This window comes from Chiloscyllium plagiosum, chromosome 3 (genome assembly GCF_004010195.1).
Source record: "Chiloscyllium plagiosum isolate BGI_BamShark_2017 chromosome 3, ASM401019v2, whole genome shotgun sequence".
NCBI lineage: Eukaryota > Metazoa > Chordata > Chondrichthyes > Orectolobiformes > Hemiscylliidae > Chiloscyllium > Chiloscyllium plagiosum.
In genome coordinates, this window is record NC_057712.1 from 29,037,446 (window position 1) to 29,060,423 (window position 22,978).

General features: G+C 39.1%; 1 protein-coding gene across 3 annotated transcripts in view; it reads right to left on the minus strand.

The window, feature by feature from the left end:
• The window catches only part of mcph1 (microcephalin 1), a 323,112-nt gene that overhangs the window by 244,516 nt on the left and 55,618 nt on the right, over nt 1–22,978 (minus strand). For all 3 annotated transcript variants that reach the window (XM_043679269.1, XM_043679276.1, XM_043679280.1), the window contains exon 10: nt 20,285–20,349. In XM_043679269.1, coding sequence (XP_043535204.1) covers nt 20,285–20,349 — 65 coding nt within the window. The remainder of the gene's footprint in view (nt 1–20,284; nt 20,350–22,978) is intronic.

The following is a 22,978-nucleotide window of genomic DNA, read 5'->3' on the forward strand; positions in this document are numbered from 1 at the left end:
TGGATGCAGTGTGTTGGAGGTGGGCGAAGGGGTCCTCGGAAGGTGGGCGGGAGTCCTGATTGTGAAAGTAAACTCGGAGGCGGAGGCAACGGAAGAATTGTTCGACGTCACGGCATGTATTAAATTAATTGATGCGTGGACGGAGGGGGATGAAGGTGAGTCCTTTGCTGAGGACTGATCGTTCGTCCTCAGTGAGGGGAAGGTCTGGAGGGATGGTGAAAACTCGGCAGGGTTGGGAACTGGGATCTGGTGTGGGTGGAGAGCTGGGAGTGGGGGCGGAACCTGTAACTGGAATGGGTGTGATGGTGGGGGGAATGGGGGTGGAGTCATGAGCATGGGTAGTGTTCCCCTCGGGGTTCTGGGGGGTAGGGATAGTGACAATGGGATCTGTGGGGGGCATGTCAGCAGAATGCAGGTGAGGGGCGCTGGTGGGGGCGGAAGTGGTGGTGACCACGGCAGTAAGGGTGGCGGAAGTCACTGAGCATGTGGCATCAGCGATGATGTGAGGGGCGGAAGTGATGTCACGTGTGATGCATGAAGAGGAAGAGTTTAGAGGGATATGGGCCAAATGCTGGCAAATTTTAGACTAGATAAATTTAGGATAACTGGCTGGTATGGATGAATAGGACCAAAGGGTTTGTTTTTATACTGTACAACTATACAACTTATAAATTATGTATCTACAGGAAACTGTTTAATTTTAGGTATGCATTTACATGCCACCACACTGCAGGTAATGCATTATTACATTATGTTTATAAAATAATCTTACTTTCTTAACCAATCTATTTATTTCGGCGTGCAATATTATAGAGCTTATGCATAACCTTGTCAATGACTAGATGAAGCTCTTTAAGCCCGCCTTCAACTAATTTATTATGTAGTCCTTCACTGTACACAAGCTGAAAAGTTATTCTGCTCTAAGTTCCCACGAATTAAACTGTTCCTGTTTAAACCATGCAGTAGAGGCCAAAATGTGGTCACAATATTCAATTTGCCAGTTTGAAAGAAAATATTCAGATAAGTGACTCACTTATTTTGGGCAGAAAGAACCTTATCAAAATCAGTTTAATCCTAAGGCAATAACAGCTAATCATGAGTCAACAAACTGCAATTATATTATTCAATCCCATTCTACAATAGAAAAGACACCACAATAATCATTTTACAGCCTTGAACAAAACATGTTCATGACTGATGCAAGACCCACCTATAAAATTACGCTCAATCAACTATTTAAATTTACAGTACAAGAAAAATTGCTTTTAGGTGCTTAAGCCTGCCAGTTTTGCAAAGGTAGCAATCTCTCATTTTTCAGTTATATATCAGAATACAGGAAAGGCATAATTTCCCTAAGGACCTGGCCAATGGCTGAACTTTATATGTAGCAAGCCTTGACATGAGAGTAATTGGAACTTCATTTTGAGTGACAGCACGTCCTTGCCTCCTCAGAGATAGAATATTTGGATCAGGTTTGAGTTTTAATTCAGCTTGTTTCTGCCTTTACTGTTTTCTTAATTGTATGCTGGGGACATAAATTATCTATTTTCTGAGGATCTAAGTGACATAACAAGTCTGATACACTTTTAGAAGGGGTTAAAAGTTTGTGATTCTTAATTTAATGCTTTGACACCTTGCCATTATGTATACTCATCAAATTGGAAATGGGGAAACATGGTTACTATAAACAGTGGAGACTGCTGCATTTTTTTCAACCAAACTCCAACTTTTTGGTTCAAATTTGATCGATTAAATATAGTTTGCCCTTTAAAAATCTGTATTTATCTTCAGGAATGGCCCTGTCAGGTTTTCCTAAGTGACTCCCACTTGCACCTTCCTCTGCAACATCACAATCTTACTCCATGCCATTTCATACATAAAAAAGCTCATATGAACATTTTAAATGAACTGAAAGAATTTCTTTCCCCAAAGCTAGTGCAATGACAGAACGCAAATTCATTATTTTCATAAAGGTTGATTTTGGGTTATCTTGAATCATGAAATGCATATATAAATTGCTGACAACTTTTCACCTATAAAGAGTGAGCATTGAATATTTACAGCTTGGTTTATGCTTAAGAGTACTGAGAGTTCAAAATACAATATTTGACCCATTAGCCATTTAGGCAATTTGAATAGTTAAATGCCTTTAAGCGCACTCATTTCATGCTCAGCTGGGAGCATGTATATTTTGAAATGAATTTATTTAATGCCATCTCAATCAGCTCATATCTGGCAGTTGAGAGATTTTAAGATGAGTCAGCACAAAAGTCCATTCAACCCACTCTGCCAACGCCAGATGTTTAAAGGATTTATTCAATTGTTTACACTTTTCTTTCCATACAGTGATGAAGATCTCTCTGGCTAATTAACATATATTGGTGGCAGTGGAGCTGTAAAAAGGACCATAAAATAATCATTTTTCAGCAGCTGGGTTATTTAGTCTTGTCAAGCAATTCCTCAGGGCCTACTTTAAAACAAACATCATTCTGCCATTAACAAAAAATAATCAGGAAAATTAGTTTCATACAAGGACCTAGTGAAATAACTACCGGCACCCAGTGTTATTGAAGCATGGAAAGATTTTTCAGCTGACTTCTTGAATTAATCTTGTTGGAGATGCTGGAGGACTATCAACTACTTTTGTTAAGTCACTGAAAATGTTCAAATCAGAGTGCAGTTTCATAATAATCGAGATGAGCACCAAAATGCTCATCATTGTTGCAAAGTGAGTAATCCAGATGAACATTTTAAGAAATTGGTGGAAAATTAGCAGACCTCTGCTACACTATTTATGGGTATTATCAGGCTATCGTTAAATTGCTTTTAGCTAGATGGCCACTTTGCATCACATTACAGAGTATCTTACATTTGATGGGTCTTCCTAAATATCAACAGCTGGTATTTTGAAGATCTGCAAAGAGATCATACAACAATCATACAAAGCTGCAAAACATTCTTCTTGCCTAACAATTCAAATTGCAATATGTACTCTCCTGAGCATTTCAGGAATGCAAACATTAAACAGAACCTCCTCCATTCTGATGTTTCTTTATTTCTTCCCTGTTCACAAAACAGACATGGCAGGATTTTTTTTAAAAGACTGAATATATCACTGGAATTTATGGATATGGATGACATAAGTGAAAGTGGAATTTGAGTTAGATGAATAGCTGCGATCATAACAAATGGCGGAGCTGGGCTCGAACGGCCAAATGATCTCCTTATGCTCTTACTTTCTACTACCACAATCATGTTTCAATAATGACACAGCTTTCATCAGTCATTTTCCCTCTGAGATGATTTCAATTTAACCCTAGATCTAGGTTGGTGTTCTTAATTTATACCAAACTTCCAGCCTTTGCAACTTTTGATCCCATGGTGGTCTGGTCAGTGAGCCCTATTATCCATAAATAGGTAACAAGGTTGTGGAAGTAAAAACAGAAAAGGTTAATATCTGAAATGTTAATTTTATTTCTCACCATAGTTAGAGCTATGATTCTGAAGACCTCTCAGAAAGTTGAATATTTTTTGTGAAAAACAGCTCAAGCTTTGTCAGCAGCATGTTGTTTTAAGTTGGTTTTCTCACTATGAAGACACTTTGTTGCATTGTCCATTGAAAAATCTGTGCAACTGAGAATACCTTCATATATAAAACAGGGGTACAAATTTGAACTAGATTGGAAGAGTTGCTGGAACTGTCAGAGACCAGGAAATTGTTTGTACTCTTCATGATTACACAGATAGTCTAGGCCATTATTAACCTTGATGTTTTTACTAAAACAATTTTGTTACTTTGGTCACTTGTATCACCTTCAAAATTAAAGGATGGTGACATGCTTTAGGCTAAAACAATACATGTAGAAGGTTCATAAATATCATAAATTACTCTAATTTGTCAGACATACTGGTCAACTACAAACACTTTGTAAATAATTATGATCCTGGTAAATTTCCACATAATTTTCCATAGTTATTTTTAGGTGATCAAGTTGTTGTGCTTTCCAAAATCTCTCTTTAAGCAAAAAAGAAATCCAAAACATAAATCCAATACATTTGAATCAAATTGCAAATCAAAAAAAAAGTGAAAAATACAAATGGTTTCTATTACCTACAGTTTCATGGATGGGAAACTTTTCAAGGATGATAAAATATTAAGATATTGGGGTAAATTATCTATGTGCCTTGAAGCCTTAGGTGAATATCTTCATGTAATCTTCACCTGAAAGACACAATGCATTTCCTAGGGGGTACCTGGAATTCTAAGGGCATTGTTCACTTTTATAGAAAAAAAATGAAGTGGTACAGCTTTAAATCAGAATGATTACAATACCATTTTATATTTGAGTCAATTAATTTAGGTCACTACTTTAGGATTATACAAATTTGACTAAATGTATTTTTGGTCATAGCAGCCTGCTAATAGTTTTGCAGTGCTGCTCTATCAAATTTTTGCATTAACATGCACGAGGAATTATTTTTCAACTTTAACACCAAATTTCTTTTAAAAAGAGTAGTAATTTACTAAGTATGCAACGAATATTGGAAAAACATCTGCAAAGTAAAACTAATATATAATTTGCTTTTAAGTCTAGATAAAAAAGTTACAGTGGAGACGAGCGGAGGAGGTCAAACGGCAGACCACAACATCAAGGACCACAGCTGAGTCCTCGGCAGGACGAATCCAGGCTCTGGAGAAGTACGTATGGGCCTTAGTAGAGCAGGTCGATGACCTTGAAAATTAAAGTTGAAGAAAGAACATCCAGGTGGTTGAGCTGTCAGAGCGAGAGGAAGGCAAGCAGCCTGCCAATTTTTTCGAGGAATGGCTGCCACAATGTCTGGGCTAGGAGGCCAGGTGCAAATTGACAGAGCTCAACAGGTGGCAGTGCACAGGCCCAGATCGGATCAGCGCCCCTGCCCAGTCCGAGTGCGATTCCATTCCTACACAGATAAATGAAAGGTCATGGTAGCTTCCAGAGCACTGTGGAAGGATCCACTGGCCCTGATTTACAAAGGATCAAAGATTGTTTTTTTCAGGACTTTTCTGTGCCATGATCCGCAAGAGGAAGTCCTTTGATGAGGTGAAGAAGAGGCTGAGGGATCGGATTATTCAATATTCCATATGGTACTCGGCGGTACTTCGCTTTAACCACGAAGAGTCCATGCATGTATTTGGCTCATCAGAAAAAGTGGAGAAATTTCTAAACATTTTGAAATAGACCAGATGGTCATAAGAAAATGGACAATAATGGTTCTCTTTTCTTCTTTGTTTATTTTATTTTTCTCTATCTCATGCACTTCTCCATTTACTTTATTATTTTATTACAGAAAGCGTTGTTGGATTTTTTCCCAATGATAATTGAGGTCAATGTATGGGTGGGAATGGGTGAAATGCACATTTTCAATTTCTTTTGTTTATAATACCTATTTTTCTTTTATCCTTCGCCTGAGTTTGGGGTGTGGCTCAAGCTAGGAGGAATTATGGAGATGTATCGGGTCGTGTAAGCACTGTGTGTGTGTGTGCACGCACGCGTGTATGTATGTATGTGTGTGGGAGGGGGGGAAAAGAATCTCCTATCAAGTGTTTTATGTATGTTGTAATTAGATTTGTTAGTTGGTTTCTAGAAGATCTAGTTTTTGAAAGTTTTGGTAATGTAGCTTTAGTTTGTGTATTTTCTAGGCTCCATGAGTCTCCATTTATTTACACTCGGCATGTCATGAGTAGGGTTCTTCCTCTCGGGGGTGCAAGGTTTGTTATAGAGCGATATGGCTAAGTGTCTCCTTACATGGCGCACCTGGAATATTAAGGGGAGTCACTCACCAGTGAAGAGAAAAAAGTACTTTCGAGTCTCAGGAAGAAGGTTGATAATGCCCTGTTGCAAGAAACCCATCTTGATGATAAGGAGCATCTAATGTTACAGCAAGGTGGGTTTGTTGGGTGTTCTTTTCATCCTTTAACACTAAGAGCAGGGAAGTGGGCATACTTGTCTAGAAGAATCTCCCACTTAAGTTATTAGATCGAATCAAAGATGAATATGGGCGGTTCGTAATCCTTAAAGCTTTAATACATGGTGAACAGTATGGCATTCTAAATGTTTACTGTTCCCTGGCACAAAGCCTCAAATTCCTTTTTAAATTGATTACCCTTGGAACGTGACACACTATCATAGGGGGAGATTTTAATCACCTCGTGGACTGCACAGTGGAGAGAATGCCCGAAAGTCCCCGCAATCTAAGCAACGGATTGACGTCTGTGTGGAATTGGGGCTGGTGGACGTTTGGAGATGTCCCCACCCTATGGGTAGTGACTTCACCTTTTTCTCTAATCCACAAAAGTGTCATTCTCGGATTGACTTTGTTAGCTCTCTCGTTTTTTTTCTGGATTCGATGATGTCCTCCAAAATTGGAAACATAGCCATTTCCGATCATGTGGCAGTGTATTTGGAGGTTAAGATTAAGGGCAATGGAACAGATTGATGGCATTGGCGAATGGAACCTTTTATTTTCAAGGACAGTAAGCTTATCGAGTACTTCTCAAGTGAGTTTAAAGTGTTTTTGGCTATCAATTCAGATACAGCTAGTAATCAGCCTATACTCTGGGAGACAGCTAAGGTCTACGCTAGGGAGATAATTATGTCTTATTCAGCCAGTCAGAAGCGACAGAAGGGAGAGCAGCAGCGTCTGCTTGAGGCACAGTTGAAGGCAGTTGAGACAGCATATTTTAATAGGTCAGCTGTGATTAAATTGCAGTGAGTAACAGCTCTCCAGGTTACTTTGAACTCCATGCTCAGACAGACAGCAAAGGGGGAACTCTCTTTCACAAAGCAAAAGCTATTTGAGCATGGCGATGGATCAGGCAAACACTTGGCAAATCTGGGCAAGAAAAAAAAGTGCCCCCCAATCCATTACATCAATCAGAGAAGGCATTGGTATTCCTACATGTGACTATAAAAAGATCAATGCAGCATTTCAGAGATTTTACTCTGAACTATACCAGTCGGAATGCTGTGAGGACAGGTGGGCTAAGATGGAGTCTTTAAGAACCTGGACATTTCAGGTTTGACCTCAGAACAGGGGTGTCTTCTTAATGCCCACTTGACAGTGCAAGAGATACTGGAGGCAATAAAACAGCTCCAAAGTGGGAAGGCGCCTGACCCTGATTGTCTCCCAAGTGAATTCCATAAAGAATCTATAAATATATTGTCAGGGCCGGTGTTGGACATGTACAACTATTCGTATGGTCATGACTGCCTCCTGCCATCCCAGAGAGAGGCTAACATCTCTCTCATTCTCAAGAGAAGACCCCGGGATCCCGGCCAGGGATGATGTACCCTGGATTCAAACTTTGGACAACTAGGGGAGTCTCCTGTTTAAGGGGAAGATTATGATGTCCTTGAACCAAAGGAGCTGCAAGTATGGATTGCCTAGCAGAGACCATTTTCGTTCTTTCAGGTTAGGGACTTTATCCAAAAAAAGTCTAGGCTTTTGACCAACCCCTGTCGGTCTGACACAGAGAAAAGAGTGCTTCATGCCACAAGCACTCTCTCCATTAGTGTACTCTACCACCTACTGGGGTGCATTGAATCGAATGATATTGAGTGACTACGTGAAGTCTGGGAGCAAGAGTTGGGAGTGGAGATCCCCTCAGAGACATGGGAGGCCATTTGGGAGAACGTGAGAAAGATCTCGATCTGTAACAGAACACATGCCATGCAATTAAAAGGTTCTTCATAGGATTCAATTGGTTCCAGATTGTCTTGCGAAATTCAAAAATGGTGCATCACCAATGTGTCCCAAGTGCAAAATAAGCATAGGTACTAGCAGGTTTTGAGAAGATTTGTAGTTCAGGTTGATGTTCTGCATTAAGTTTGCTTGCTGAGCTTGAAGGTTTGTTTTCAGACATTTCATAACCATATTAGGTAACATCATCAGCGAGCCTCCGGTGAAGCACTGGTGTTCTGACCCACTTTCTGTTTGGGTTTAGGTTTTCTTGAGTTGGTGATGTCATTTCCTGTTCTTTTTCTCAGAGTGTGGTAGATGGGGTCCAAGTCAATGCGTTTGTTAATAAAGTTCTGGTTGGAATGCCATGCTTCTAGGAATTCTTGTGCGTGTCTCTGACCACCACACACCAGAGGCTCACTGATGATGTTATCTAGTATGGTGATGAAATGTCGGAAAATGAACCTTCCAGCTCAGCGAGCAAACTTACATCCAAGCATAGGTACTCTCTCTCATTGTTTGTGGTCATGCCACAAGCTCCATAGTACTGGAGCACTGTGGCAGGAGTAAAAGAGAGGGTCCTGGAGACTGAAGTTAAGGTAATCCTGGTCTCTTTCCTCTCGAGTTTGCCGAATTTATCTTCCTTAGATGCACCTGAGAAAAGGCCATTTAATATTCTCACTTATTGTGCGAAGAAAAACATTCTGATCAGCTGGGTACCTGAGAACCCTCCGGTCCTGTTGGGGTGGTGCAAGTTAATTATGGAACACATCCTTTTGGATTGCCTCACAAACATGGTGCACTATAAAACAGAACTTTTTTATAAGACATGGCAGCCCTTTTTGAATTACCTGGAAGCAGATTTGTCTGCCATTTTAATTAGGGCCTTTGTTTAGCCATGATGATTAGGTTTAGTGAGCCTTGTGTCCTGAGAGGAAGAATAAATATGGGTGCAATCATTAATGCTCCCAAAGGTGTGGTTGTGCTGAGTGGTGTTATTTACTTACTTATTTATTGATTTGTAGTGAGTGTATGTTTTGATTTGTTTTGTAGAGTAGGGTAATTATTAGTTCAATGTAATTGTTGTTATAATTTTAGATAGTTATATTTTTATAATTTTGTAAAGAAAACATTTCTCAAAAATATTTTAAAAAGAAGACTGTGTCACAATTTTACCCAGTAGTAGATTGCTCAAAAGGTAAAAAGAAAATGTCTGCAGTTTGGGATATTATCTGCACGGGGAGGTGTGCTGGTGAAAAGGGGGTCATCACTCCCTTGTTAACTTTGTAGTCACAAAAGGACTCAGTCTGGTTAGTGTGAAGTTTGACACTTTTAGGTGTTACATTTCATCTGTCCTTCACAGAATTCTTGCTAACTAATCTCTGAATTTACACTTAGTCCTTTCATCTCTGTTGCCATCTTCTTTAAGAACAAACGACACTTTTAGTATGAATGACTAAGATGATTCAAGTACAGTGTATTAGTGTTTTGACCCATGGTTGTGATAGGCTGCAGTGCTGCTGTTTATGGAACGGTGCTGCATGAAAATTGGATGTCATGTTTTGTACATTACTACAAAGTCAGTAGGGAGCTACCTAGGATCCTTAACACGGTGGAAATCCAAAACAAGAATAAAAATTACTGGAGAAACTCTGGAGGAAGCTCACTGGATCCAAAATGTCAACTCTGCTCTCACTCCACAATGCTGCCAGACTTGTTGAGTTTCTGCAGTAAATTTGTTTTTGAACAGTATATGGGAGTTCTTTCTACTCCATGTTCGAAAATTTTTCAATCTGTGTCTTAAGTGAATAACCTCTTGTTTATTTTAATTTCTGTACTTAATAACCTTTTGTTTTATGGTTTAAACAAGTATTTCAACATTGCATGCAAACATTTTAGGAAAAGATTACTTTGGTCACAAAAATAATAAAGATATGAACCATCATCTAGGTTCATAATACCAAAAAGCAGAACAGGCATATTATAGACAGAGGGAAGCAATCCTGCAGTCCTGTCACAGCTAACTCTAAGTTATTGTGGCTAACCAAATGACTAATTGGAAGAGGCTGCTGCAAAATATGTCAGTGTAAGGAGAAGAGTGAAGCATTTGCTACCATATTTAAACAGAACAGTTAAGTGGATGATGCATCTTGGCTTTCTGCTGAGCACCAGCAAAGGTGCCAGTCTTCAGACAAATTGATTCACTTGTGATGTCAGAAAATGGCTGAGGATACTGGATACAATGAAAGTTACGGGCTCTGGCAACATGGCCACTTAAGTACAGAAAACTTGCACTCCAAAATTAGGTGTCTTTTTTGACCTTAGCTAAGATATTCAAGTATCTCACACATGTAACTCTGCTATGTGGAAAGTTTACCCAGGCAATGATAACCTTTAACCTGGAAATAGTTTAATAGGAAAATGTGTAATTTTGTGAAAATATCAAAGGTAATTTCTAATTATTTTTAAAAAGTGCATTATGTCCCGTACGGGCATATCATTTTCTTTACTTCAAATTAATTTTATGATTTTCAAAAACTGAACTAGAAAAGATTAGACTTAGCTAGAAAATCTCAAGCAATAATTACTAGCGCAAGTGAATATTGAACCAAGAGAGATGAAAGCAGCTAGGGACAATGTGACTTCATCTAGTCGTACCTAGAATATCCTTAGCCCAGAGACAAACTTCAAATTCCTAACATTCCCAAAATTTTCACCGCATTTGAAAAACATTGGCACTCAGATGAAATGGCCATTAGAGTCCTGAACTCTAGTAATTCAAGTTCAGCAAGTCAAAAATGTCCACGTGGTTCATTCCAAACCACCTACCAAGAGTTCTGCCAGCTCTGAGCAAACAAAGCTGCTGTTCTAAGGGGAAGAGTAGTCCTGGAAACCTCTAACTTTCTTTTAATTGGTGCAGTCAGGATTTTGAATCAACATTCATTGGTCAAGTTCTCGAATTCAGAGGGTGAAGAGAAACGTTATTGTGAGAAGAGTTAAGAAACTGCCTCATATACATCCTTGAAACTTATATGAAAGAAATGAGCTTAATAGTTAAGAGCCACAGCCAACATGGATGAGGACTATGCATTAAAACAGACTTAAAACTGAAACAAATTTGTATTTAGTAACTTCTACCTTCATGCAAGAAATGAGGAGGTAGATTACAAGGACTTGAGCGAACATAGAAGACAGGGTAGATGAATCCCAGATTTTATAAATAGTGTTAAAAAGGTAGACCGCATGTGTGCGCATTACATATGGAAGTGTCTGATCCTTAAGATACCAAAGCCAGGCTGAAGGGAGTGAGCATAGGACAGAATACCCATCAGGAATTCTTGCACAAAAGGACAAGAAATCCTTTTGTACTAGAAGCTCCAAGAGGATAATAGCAATCCTTGAGACACGATGTGCTTCAAAAACTGATGGTAACTAAGGTTACTGACAAGCCATATAAAAGCAGAGGAAACACCATTGTCAATCAGTCATATGAATCATAGAATCCCTATAGCATGCAAACAGGCCCTTGGGCCCAACAAGTCTACAATGACCCTCTGAAGAGTAACCCACCCAGATCCATTCCCCTACACTTACCCATGCCTAATGCACTTAACGGACACATCCCTGGACATCTGCCTGCTGATCTAGGCACTGCTTCAATTTTTCAATTCTCATCATGGTATCTCCATGACCTGATCACATTTCATTGCCTGTATTATCTTCCAGCGTCACAATCCCTAGGATCTCTGCTATCCTCCACATCTGGCCTTTTTCAAAGCCCTAACTTTATTCATTCAACCACAGCTTCAGCTGTCATATCTCTCAAATTCCATTCTTAAACTGCTCCACCTCTCTGGCTTCCTTTAAGATACTCCTGATAATTAAGTCTTTGACAAAGTCTTTGTTCACTTGTCATAGAATTCATAGCATCCCTACAAGTCCACACAGACTCTCCAAAGAGTAACCCACCCAGACCCATTCCCTTATATTTACCCCTGACTAATGCACCTAACTTAAACACTAAATACTACGGCCAATTCACCTAAGCTGCATATCTTTGGAGTATAGGAGGAAACTGGAGCACCCGGAGGAAACGCATGTAGACGCAGGGAGAATGTCTGTGTGGAGTTTGCACAGTCGCCAAAGGCTGGAATCGAACCCACATTCCTGTCACCATGAGGCAGCAATGCTAACGCTCAGCCACTGTGTCACCCCAGTGTTTGTTGGAAGGGCTACACGCATGCTTAAGGATTCAACAAAGACAAAAAAATCACCACACTAAGCTGGTCATCAGTACAGAAATAGTGTTAATTTTTCCAATCTGACAAATGTAAGGGGGTAAATCTATTGAAGTATGACTTAGCAGGATACCAGCTACTGTGTCTAGAGGGTCAAAAGCAGTCCATGGAGACTAGGGAAACAGAAGTGAACAGCAAAATTCTAATGAGCAGAAGAAAGTTGACTGTCTAAAAAATCCCACAGGAGTGAAAGGGCAAATGAAACGAAAGTCAGACGACTTTACATAAGTCAGGAGAAAGTCTATGAGGTAAAAGGGTTCATGATACAACACTAACAGGCTAGGGGCCATAAACAGGTCATTAAAGATGATAGAGGCCAGGGCAAAGCCCATAGAATTTAAAAGGAACAAGGGGTGAACCAAAGGTCTAGCTGGCAAACACTTGCTGTTAGGATTTAAATAGAGACAGAGAAAGTTCCCAAGCCAGCAGACAGAGGGGACAATACCTCATCCAGTTGAAGCACCATAGGACAGAAGCTGGCTACTTACCTGTGAATATAGGTAAAATGGGGGACAATCTCATCCCAAGGTAAATGAAAATGAGAGGTCGATAACCTCAAAAGCTGAAATGCAATTGCTGAAGTCACAAAGAAAGCAGTCCATGCCTATATGAAAGAGGACCTGGATAGCATTCAGGCTTTGACTAACTAAAAAGGCACAAGTCACAAGTGTGATGGAATACTTTGCACTTGCCTGCATGAGTGCAGTTACACCAACACTTGGCTTGCATCCAATCCATTACTTTAATATTAATCCCCTTCACCTGCACAAGGCAGCAGTGTGTACCAGTTACAAGATGCACTGCAAAAACTTGCAAAGGCTTATTAGACAGTAATTTCCAACCATGCAACCACTAGCACTTAAAAAGACAAGAGGAGCAGAAGCACAAAAACTTACAAGTTCCTTTATAAATCCCTCATCCTTCTGACTCAGAACGATATTAGTCTTCATGGCCACTGGTCAAAATCCTGAAACTCTTCCAAACTAGATTGTGTGCAAATGAACTGCAGCAGTTGAAGGTTGACAGTTCTGTACAATTTTCTCAATGACTTTTAGTTATGAGCAATAAAACCAGTGCTTTCAGCAATATTCAATTCCCAAGAACAAATAAAAATTACACTGCAAGACTAAAATGTTTTGGGAAAGGTATTACATAAACAAACTTTTGTTTAAAAAGCTGAAAATGATTATTACTATTTATTTCTCATCCTTTCTTGAACAGTTGAACAATGGGCTATAAAACAATACATTCCCTGGCTTTATAAAGAGTAACTTGGGCCATTATCTACATAATGTGAATTAATGTACCATATGCAGCACAAAATCTGTTAACACAGTGAGAGGTGAGAGGTGAAAAGTTTAAGGGGGATACACGCGGCAAGTACTTTAAACAGAGGGTGGTAGGTGTGTGGAATGCGTTGCCAGCAGAGGTGGTAGAGGCAAGCACAGTAGATTCGTTTAAGATGCATCTGGACAGATGCACGAGTAGGTGGGGAGCAGAGGGACACATGCTTAGAAATTGGGTGACAGGGTTAGACAGTAGATTTGGATCGGCTCAGGTTTGGAGGGCCGAAGGGCCTGTTCCTGGGCTGTAAATTTTCTTTATTCTTGACTCTAGAAGAGATATGCAATTCTTTACAAGTGCATATCGCATGTTCTCAGAGTGTTAACACAGTGGATCAGCGCAATGTTAATACTCTGAGAACATGATACATTTGCTTATATTGAATGTATGAGAGTGAAAAATGAAAGTTTAGAAGCATCCTGAATCTCAGCTCAAACTAAACAGAAGTCAATAGAAGTCAAAATGATTACTGGAGATCCAAACAGATATTTACAACCTGTGTCACAGCACAAGGCACATTGTGAAGAATGTAAGCTCAGACACCACAATTGATGTGAACAAATCTAAACTGTGCAGGTCACTGTTCCCACAGCAATAATCCCAGGATCATTTATTCAAATGTTGTACAGCTTCTTAGGTTCATCACATCTTGAAATCATAGATGTACAATCACATGATTGACACACAGTCAAACCCCAAAGACAGCTCCTCTCTCATTTATCTAGCTGATCAGATCCTTCGAACCATCTCTAATATTATTTTAGATTGATTCAGTCACAACCAATGACACCCTCCAACACTGCGCCTTGTACAGCTTCTGTCGTAATCTAGCTAAATTGACTTGGGAATCTTTAGCATATTAATTTCTTAAGGCTCCCATAAAACATATTATAAATGTGCACACCAAATCTTTCAATAACCTTGATGTCTCTACTATCTTCCGAAGTTAAGGGTGCGCACTTGAGGTGAAGTTGAGAGAGACTAGGCAGTACCAGATCGCGAGAAATCACACTGTCACTAAACCAAAATCATGTGATGCCTCCTTCCCCCCATTTCCTCTTTTCCATCAATGCCAAATCTGGTCACACTGTATCTCCAACTCATGCCACTCTCACTTATTGACCTTTTCCTGCATCCAGTTGTATGTCAAGTGCCATTTATCCAAAACACCTCAAATGTTCTTAAGCATGCCGTTGCAATAATGATCACGGTCAGAGAATCCTGACTTTACATGGCATTGAAAGAGAGCGGTCAAAGATTCAGTGATCAGCATAACAATTGCAGAGACTAAAGTGTCAGAGGATTTTGAGCAATTTAATGCCCCAAAACAATTTCAAAAGTATATAAAATTTAATGTAAAATTCAGTGGCATATTAGAGTCTGTAAACCAAAAAAATGAAAGAAGCATAAGAGTACAATGATCACTATTATACCAGCAGTGTACATGTATGAAAACATAAGCAAAGGGAAAATTATGAGCATTTACAAAATGCAGAGGGGATTGGAGAATTGGGGGTGTAGGGGAGCAGTAAGGAAGAGAGAGAACCAAAAAGTATAGAAATCAAAAACTTTGCAGTTTTGATCACTTCATGGGGTGGAGGATAGGGGGGATGGCAGCATAATTTCATTGGAAGCACTTTATTGAAGCTTTATTCACCTGATTCCTAGGATGAAGGGATTATCTTATGAGGAAATATGAAGCAGGTTGGACCTATCACATTGAAATTTAAAAGACTGAGAGGTTGTCTTGTCACATGAGGCTGGATTGGGTAGATGCTGACAGCATGCTTCCTTTTGTTGGGACACATAGAACAAGGGCAAAGTTTTGAAACTCAGACTCTCCCATTGCGGATAGAATGAGGAGAAACTTATTTTCTGAGGGCCATCAGAATTTGAAATGTTCTTCAGTAGGGCACAGTGGAGACCAGGTTAAAGCCGAGTTAGACAAGGAAATCAATGGTTATTCAGTGACCCTGGAAGGAAAGTAGAGGTAAGTCCAAATCTGATTAGCCATGGTCGTACTGAGTAGTGGAGCAATCGCGAGGGATTGCCAGCTCCTATTTCTTCTAATTTTTGTAAGACACAGTAGCAGAATTTGTCCAAATGTCATGTTTCCAATAACATACCTTGATTTTAAAATAATTTTATTTCCATATAACACACTGTACCACATTTGCAAATCTTTGCTAAGATATAAAACTGCACATAGTCTTGAATATGACATTTCAATAACAAAATGAATTAAATTTAAATTATTTTTGGCATCTGATTGAAATGTTGTTATTTTCCTGTCACTATCTTTCTATTTCTACAAGTTAATGGGCTCAGCTTTTATTGTGCTGTGGGTTGGCATCAGTTTAAAAGCCACCCTCATGTAATTTGGACTTCCTTTCATTTCCCCACTAATCTAAAGTCAAGAGATTTTGTAGTCAATCTCAAGCAAGTTAGTCCTCATGACAAACAGATGACAGACATTCCACACACATATGCCTGCTTGCATCTAAATTCTTGCTAACCAACCTTTTTATAGCATTAAGACAGATGTTATTGAACTTGTCAGCTGGATAACTCTACACAAAAAGGTTACTGAGACATATTGCTGCAAATAGGCCCTTTTCATAAGGATACAAGCAAGTTATTGAATAAAACTCAACATTTTCACCTAAAATTTGCAGGCCTTAGTTGAGTGCTTCATATTAAGTTGTTAATGTTCCAAACTTTGGGATAAGATTGTTGACCAAAAATTGGATTGTCTTTGACCATTCTTCGCAATCTCAGCATCATGTCAAAATTCAATATAACATTATTTATCATATATTGTGTGTGAATATTTTGTATAAAAATTTGGAAAAAGAAAAAATTCACAATATCATATGGTAGCAATTACAGTAAAGTCATTTTCCGTCAATATTACTTTAGTTTTCAAAGAAGCGACCTAATCCAACAATTTCAGTTCTGATCTAGTTTTCCTGAAAAGTTAATCACTAATAATGAGATAAATTTTTGAGAAACAGGAGATCCTTAGGTGGGTCTTTCCAGTACTCTGAATGGGTACATCGAATGTGCTGTGCAGCTCCGAACCATATGGAAATACTTTTCCTTTATTAATTCAGGAAAGGTCGGCTCTGCTGGCTGGATCAGCACTTACTGCCTATTCTAGCTGCTCTTGAGATAGAAGCAAGTACCTTCTTGAGCCATGCAATCCATTTTGTGTCGGTACATCCAAGGTGTTGTTCAAGTTACAGAATTTTGACCCAGTGACAGTGAAGGAACAGTGATATGTTTCCAAGTCAGGAGGGTGAATAGCCTGGAGAGAAACTTCAGTTGTGCTCTTATGCATCAACTGTCCTTGTCTTTCGAGAGGAGTGGGATCATGACTTTGGAAGGCACTATCTAAGAAGTCTTGGAGAATTTCTGCAGTGCATCTTGAAGATGATGCAAACCAATGCTATTAAATGGTGCCAATCAAGTAGGCGGCTTTATCTTGGATGGTGTCAAGCTTCCCGAGTGTTATTGGAACTGCATTCATCCAGACAAGTGGGGAGCATTCCACCACACTTTTGACTTAGGAGCAAATTACTGTAGATGCAGGAATCTGTATTGAAAACAACATATGCTGGAGATTACAGTAAGTCAGACAGCATCTACAGAGAGAGCAAGCAAACGTTGAGTCTAAATGGTTCTTCAAAGCTGTAGTAATGTGGAGGGGACAGCGTTTATGCTATAGTCTGGGGAGATAGTGAGTGTAGATTGCTGGTGGAGAAAAGATGCTAATAGTTCAGATTAAGTGATCGGAATGCGAAAAAGGCAGAACAATGATATGTCTACTGCCAGACTTGAAAGGACAGACAGTCCCCCTGGGATTGGGGGAATGGGGGTGTGCACACACAGAGAGAAGATATGATAACAAGCTACGGAATAAATGGTTCACAATTTGATGGCGCTGAACTGAATATTAAGTCCATAAGGCTGTAAAGTGCAGAGTCTGAAGATGAGACGTCATTCCTCCAGCTTGCGGGATGATTCACTGGAACACTGTAGCATGCTGAGGAGAGAGATGTGGGCATATGAGCAGGAGGCGGTGTTAAAATTACTGGCTTTGAGTGGGTCAGAGTCATGTTTATGTACAGACCGGAGCTGTCCCTAGGCTAGTACATAAAAAGTTGCCCATAAGTCAACACTAATCATGCACGATATATCAAAAGAGTTAACGAAATAGATATTAAGAAAGCTGAACTCAGTGAAGTATAGAACAGCCCAAATTCTGCTATCAGAAAACTGCTAGAGTCAACATTTAAGAACAATGTCACTGGACACATCAACCATTTTCAATTGATCAGATACAGTCAGCATGAATTTGCAATAAGGTCATTGCTTATGAACCAGCGTATATACTGATGTAGTAAACAGGGTATTCGGTAATGCTGCTCATTACAGAAAAAAATTGGAAGCTTGTGTAATGAAAGGCAAAATAACTTGCTGAGAGAAGGGGCAGAAGACTTTGGATGATGCACAGATTAGTCAAATAGGCAAAACGTTACCTGCAAGGATCTGGGAGTGTCTTAACTACTCCCTATATACATTAATCACTTCGATGAGGGGAGAAAACTATATATCCAAATTTGCCATTAAAACAAGAAGTGGCATTGGAAGAAAGAAAGTGCAGAATTAGAGAGATGCACAGATTCAGCGCATCTAAAGGTTGAGCAAGAAATAAATTTCATTTGTTACGCTTCCTTACATCAAAGGATTACTCTCAGTTGCAGTTTTAACAATCAACAATGCTCTCTAATTTTCTTCATACTGGGTAATAACTCAACTTTCATTTGTTACATGCACAGTAGAAGTGGCATCCTGGTCCTTCACAAATGTTCGACATGCAGTTCAGCTGGTCTTCATGATTATAATGGTGCTGTAATGAGTGCAGATACCTTCGTGGAGGTTCCACTTGTGAGCTATTGATTGCTTCTTTACAGTTGAAGCTTGTGAAGCTATGTGGAATGATTAGAGTTTTAGTCCTGAATATTTGCCAACAGCTCTCTACCACAGCTGCAAGTATTTTTCTAGTTGCATTCTATTGAAAAAGAATTCTATACTTTTTCATGCTTTTTGGCATCTGCAAAATTTCAATGGTGTTTAAAGGTGAAGGATATCGTGTGGCCTTTCAGGTCAGGTACAGAGTAGACTGAGAACATAGCCCATTCAATTGAGGAAAACAAAATACTGATACATTTTTTGGTTTATTAGCAAAATGGAAACCCAGGGCTCTCAAAATCATGCATCTCCAAATCAAGTCACACACAAATTCACATTTGTAGAATTTCTGGTTGACCAATGCTAAGTGCACACTTTTCCCAAAGTATATAATCCAGGTGTCTAAATCTTGGAGTTGTGCACAAATTGATGAATTTAATATTCGCAATCCTCTAGTGTGCAGAGAAGAACTGTTGGAATTTCACCATCTCAAAAGACTGCAGTAATGATAAAGTTTTACCTTATCTGTTAATTCTTTTTAGTTTACTCAGTTACTTCAATGCAAGTCAGAAGAATCCAGGCACGCTGAAATGTTTAACACGTTTTAATTATTGCAGCCAACATCATCCCAAAACTTACCAAAGAGCATATTTACAGTTGGTCACTTGAAAATTAACAAGACATTGCTCGGTAGACTCCAGGTGATAGGAGGGCCTTCAAAGTCAGTGACACTTTGGATGCCTGAGTCTACATTTACTAATACAGGATATACAGTTTCTGTTGGCTTCTCAACTATGTGAACAACTCCTATGATACAAGCTCAATTGTTACATTTACAGATGAATTTTCATTAACCCAGTTAAATTCCTTGATTTACTTAGCAATACAATTAATGCCACTGCTTGAAGGCCACCACTGATTCAAATCAAGAGTTTAACACAAGTAAAACTGACGGATACTTAAATATAATGGAGTTGTTGTTTCAAATTTTTACTTTAAAATTGGTATAAAAGATTTAAAGTCAGAGTTGTACAGCAGGGAAACCTTCAGTTTCAACTCGTCCATGACGACCATTTATCCTAAGTTAATCTTGTCCCACTTGCCACCATTTCACCCATATCCCTGTAAATCCTTCCTATTCATATACCCATCCAGGTGCCTTTTAAATGTTGTAATTGTACCACCCTCCACCACTTCTTCTGGCTGCTCATTCCATGAATGAATCATCCTCTGCATGAAAACGTTGCCTCGTAGGCCGCTATTAAATCTTTCCCCTCTCATCTTAAACCTATGCCCTGTAATTTTAGAATCCCCTACCCTGAGAAAATGACTTTGGCTATTGACCCTATCCATGCCCCTCATGATTTTATAAACCTCGACAAGGTCACCACTTAGCCTCCAAAATTACAGGGGAAAAATGTTCCAGCCGACTCAGACTCTTCCTATAGCTCAAACACTCCAACACTGGCAACATCCTTGTAAAGTTGCAAAGATTGTTACAATCCAAGTATAAAAACTACACATGTTCAACCCACAATCAGCAGAAACATGGGTTAACTTGAGACCATTGCAATAACAAATGAAACATACTGCAAAACTTATTGCACTGTTGAAGAATTATTATAATATTGTTTTAAGTTCCCATTTAGATTATGACACATTTTGCAAGATATAAAGAGGTCGTGAAGCAATGCATTTGAAAATTGTCTATACACAAAGATTCAATGACATTTTGGTGGACACGTACTAGCAACAAGAGGATCTAATCAACAGAAAATGCTGGCGCATTCTGAAAGATGCCCAGAGAGCGTTAGCCAATAGCAATAAAAAGTGAGCTCAGCATCAGTTTTAAAAGAACTATAACCCAAAAGGACAGGGAAAATCTTGTCCTGGCACTTATGCCAAACAAACATAATTGTTTGGAATCAAGATAAATGCGAGATACTAACCTTTTTAGTCTTCCCTTTGCATCCAATTGTAGTACGTGTTAGTTCAGTTGTATACTTATTATGACCTGGAAAAGAACAACCTCACTTAATTCAGACCTGTATAGAATCAAAGAATCCCTACAGTATGGAAACAGGCCCTTCGGCCCAACAAGTCCACACCACCCCTCCAAAGTATAACCCACCCAGACCCATTGCCTTACCATATTATCCGATATTTACCAGTGACTAATGCACCTAACCTATACATTTGTGAACATTATGGGCAATTTAGCATGGCCAATTCATGAAATTGCACACTTTTCGATTGTGGGAGGAAACTAGACCACCTGGAGGGAACCCACGCAGACACGGGGAGAATGTGAAAACTCCACACAGACAGTTGCCCGAGGCAGGAATTGAACCCTAGTCCAGAATTGAAACAGAGTCCCTGGCGCTGTAAGGCAGCAGTGCTAACCACTGAGTCCCTGTGCCATCCCACCACGTCCAATATGCAGTTATAAAAGCAAATTTAAACGTATATGGAAACTATATTTCAGACAGATCAAATTGTGTTTTATTTGCACAAATTACCACACCATACAGGGATTATGAATGAAGCCAGGAACTTTGAGGGTCAGGGCCATTTACACCTCTAAACAAAAGTAGATGTTTTCCAGTGTGGTAAAGAGGGTACAAAATACAGCTGGTAATGTGAAATAAAAACAAAAATGCTAGAAATGTGCAGCAGATCTGGCAGCATCTGAATTGACCTTTGGCTATGAAAGTCATAGATTTGAAACATCAACTGCTTCTCTCTCCACTGATGTTGTTAGATCAGTTGAGTACCTCCAGCTTTCTTTTTTTTTTAAATTATAGGTAGTCCCCAGGTTCCAAACAGGTTCCATTCTGGTGTCCATTTGCAAGTAGAGATGTACACAACTTAGAACATAATGTAGGACAATATAAAGTACTTGTTTTTAAAGTAGAGGAAATTTTCTTATGTTGGATCTTTTAAAAAACTACATCCTTGTATGGGACTGCATTGGCACATATGAATATTTATAAGTCTACATGTTCATAAATCAGTGACCCCTGTACTGCAAAATGGTTAAAGTTCTTTCACACATTGATAAAATGTTCTGTGACCTTTTTAAGTTCAAATCCATTCAAATTTCAATGCAAATTCAAAATTTATTGTTAAGATAGCCAATTTAATTTAGATGGAAAGGACCTTCAACAGCTTTATCAAAGATGAGTATATAACATCATTTCTTTACAAATAAATGATGGATTGGAATCCAGCGGACCATCTTATGCTAAGACCTACAAACATGAAATGCTGATTTCCACTTTAGGTTTCACAGATGCCCTGCGTCACTGTTAGATGTGTCAAGGTTACTTTGAATTTTTCAGGTTGAAGGATGTCCATAATAGAAGCAATGCGACAGTTCACAGAAAAGGACAGGAGAAGAAAGAAAACATACAGCAAACAGAGGAAAAGACATTCAGTCGAGTGGGGGAATAAAGTGGTGAAGGCAATTAGAAGAAATTGAGAGAGAATGAGGGTAGAAAAGGAAAACAAAAGGAGAAAGAATGTTGTAAAATAATTCCAATGCAGCTTTGGTGGTCTGTAGTATGTGAAGAGAAATACTGAATATAGGGTGGGTTGCAGGGGACAGAGAGAGAGAGAGAGTGCGAGAGAGAGAGAGAGAGCGAGAGAGAGAGAAGAGCTTTGCAGCTAGCAAGTAGATTAAAGCAAATATACAGGCATAAAGATGAGTGGCACAGCACGAATCCAAGTCAAAGAGCAGCCACTTTATTTATAGCGCCCTTAAAGAGGAGAACATCTCAAATCATTTCACAGGAGTATTATAAAGCAAATTTGACATCCATTCAAATAATGTAACATTAGGATAGTCTGCCAAAAGTTTGGGAAAAGAACAAAGGTTTTCACGTATGCTCAAGTGACCAGATTTAGAGGAGTTAAGTAACTCAGGGGTTCTGAGACTAGAGGAAATTACAGTGATTGGGCGAATGGGGAAAAGACCTGGGATACCAATATTAAGATGACAATTCTAAAAGGTAGACGCTGCTCACATGAAGTTATGATTTGGAGATGCCGGTGTTGGACTGGGGTGTACAAAGTTAAAAATCTCACAACACCAGGTTATAGTCCAACAGGTTTAATTGGAAGCACACTAGCTTTAGGAGCGACGCTCCTTCATCAGGTGATAGTGGAGGGCTCGAGTGTAACACAGAATTTATAGCAAAAATTTACAGTGTGATGTAACTGAAATTATACATTGAAAAATTGATTGTCTGTTAAGCCTTTCAACTGTTAGAACACAGTGATAGTTTCACTTCTTGCATGTGTAAATCACAAAACCATTTTTTTTAAAACTTGCATTCTCGAATTACCTGTTAACAATGATGATAGCTAGACAATAGGTTGAAGGTGTTGGACCCGTGTTCTCTGTCAATGCCATGATGTTTAGATTGATTCTAATCTAAAAAGTGAGATAACAGAGTTTTACATAAATTCATGCAGTTTTTGAGCTCAGAGTTCTACATGAATGCATGCAGCTTTTGAGCAAAGTACAATGTAACTCTGCAAATACAAATTCACCCCACAAAATATATGTGTGCATGTGGGTCTTTGTCTGTCTGGGGTGGGGGTTGAGAGTGTGAGAAAGTGTGTGTGTGTGTGTGTGTAGT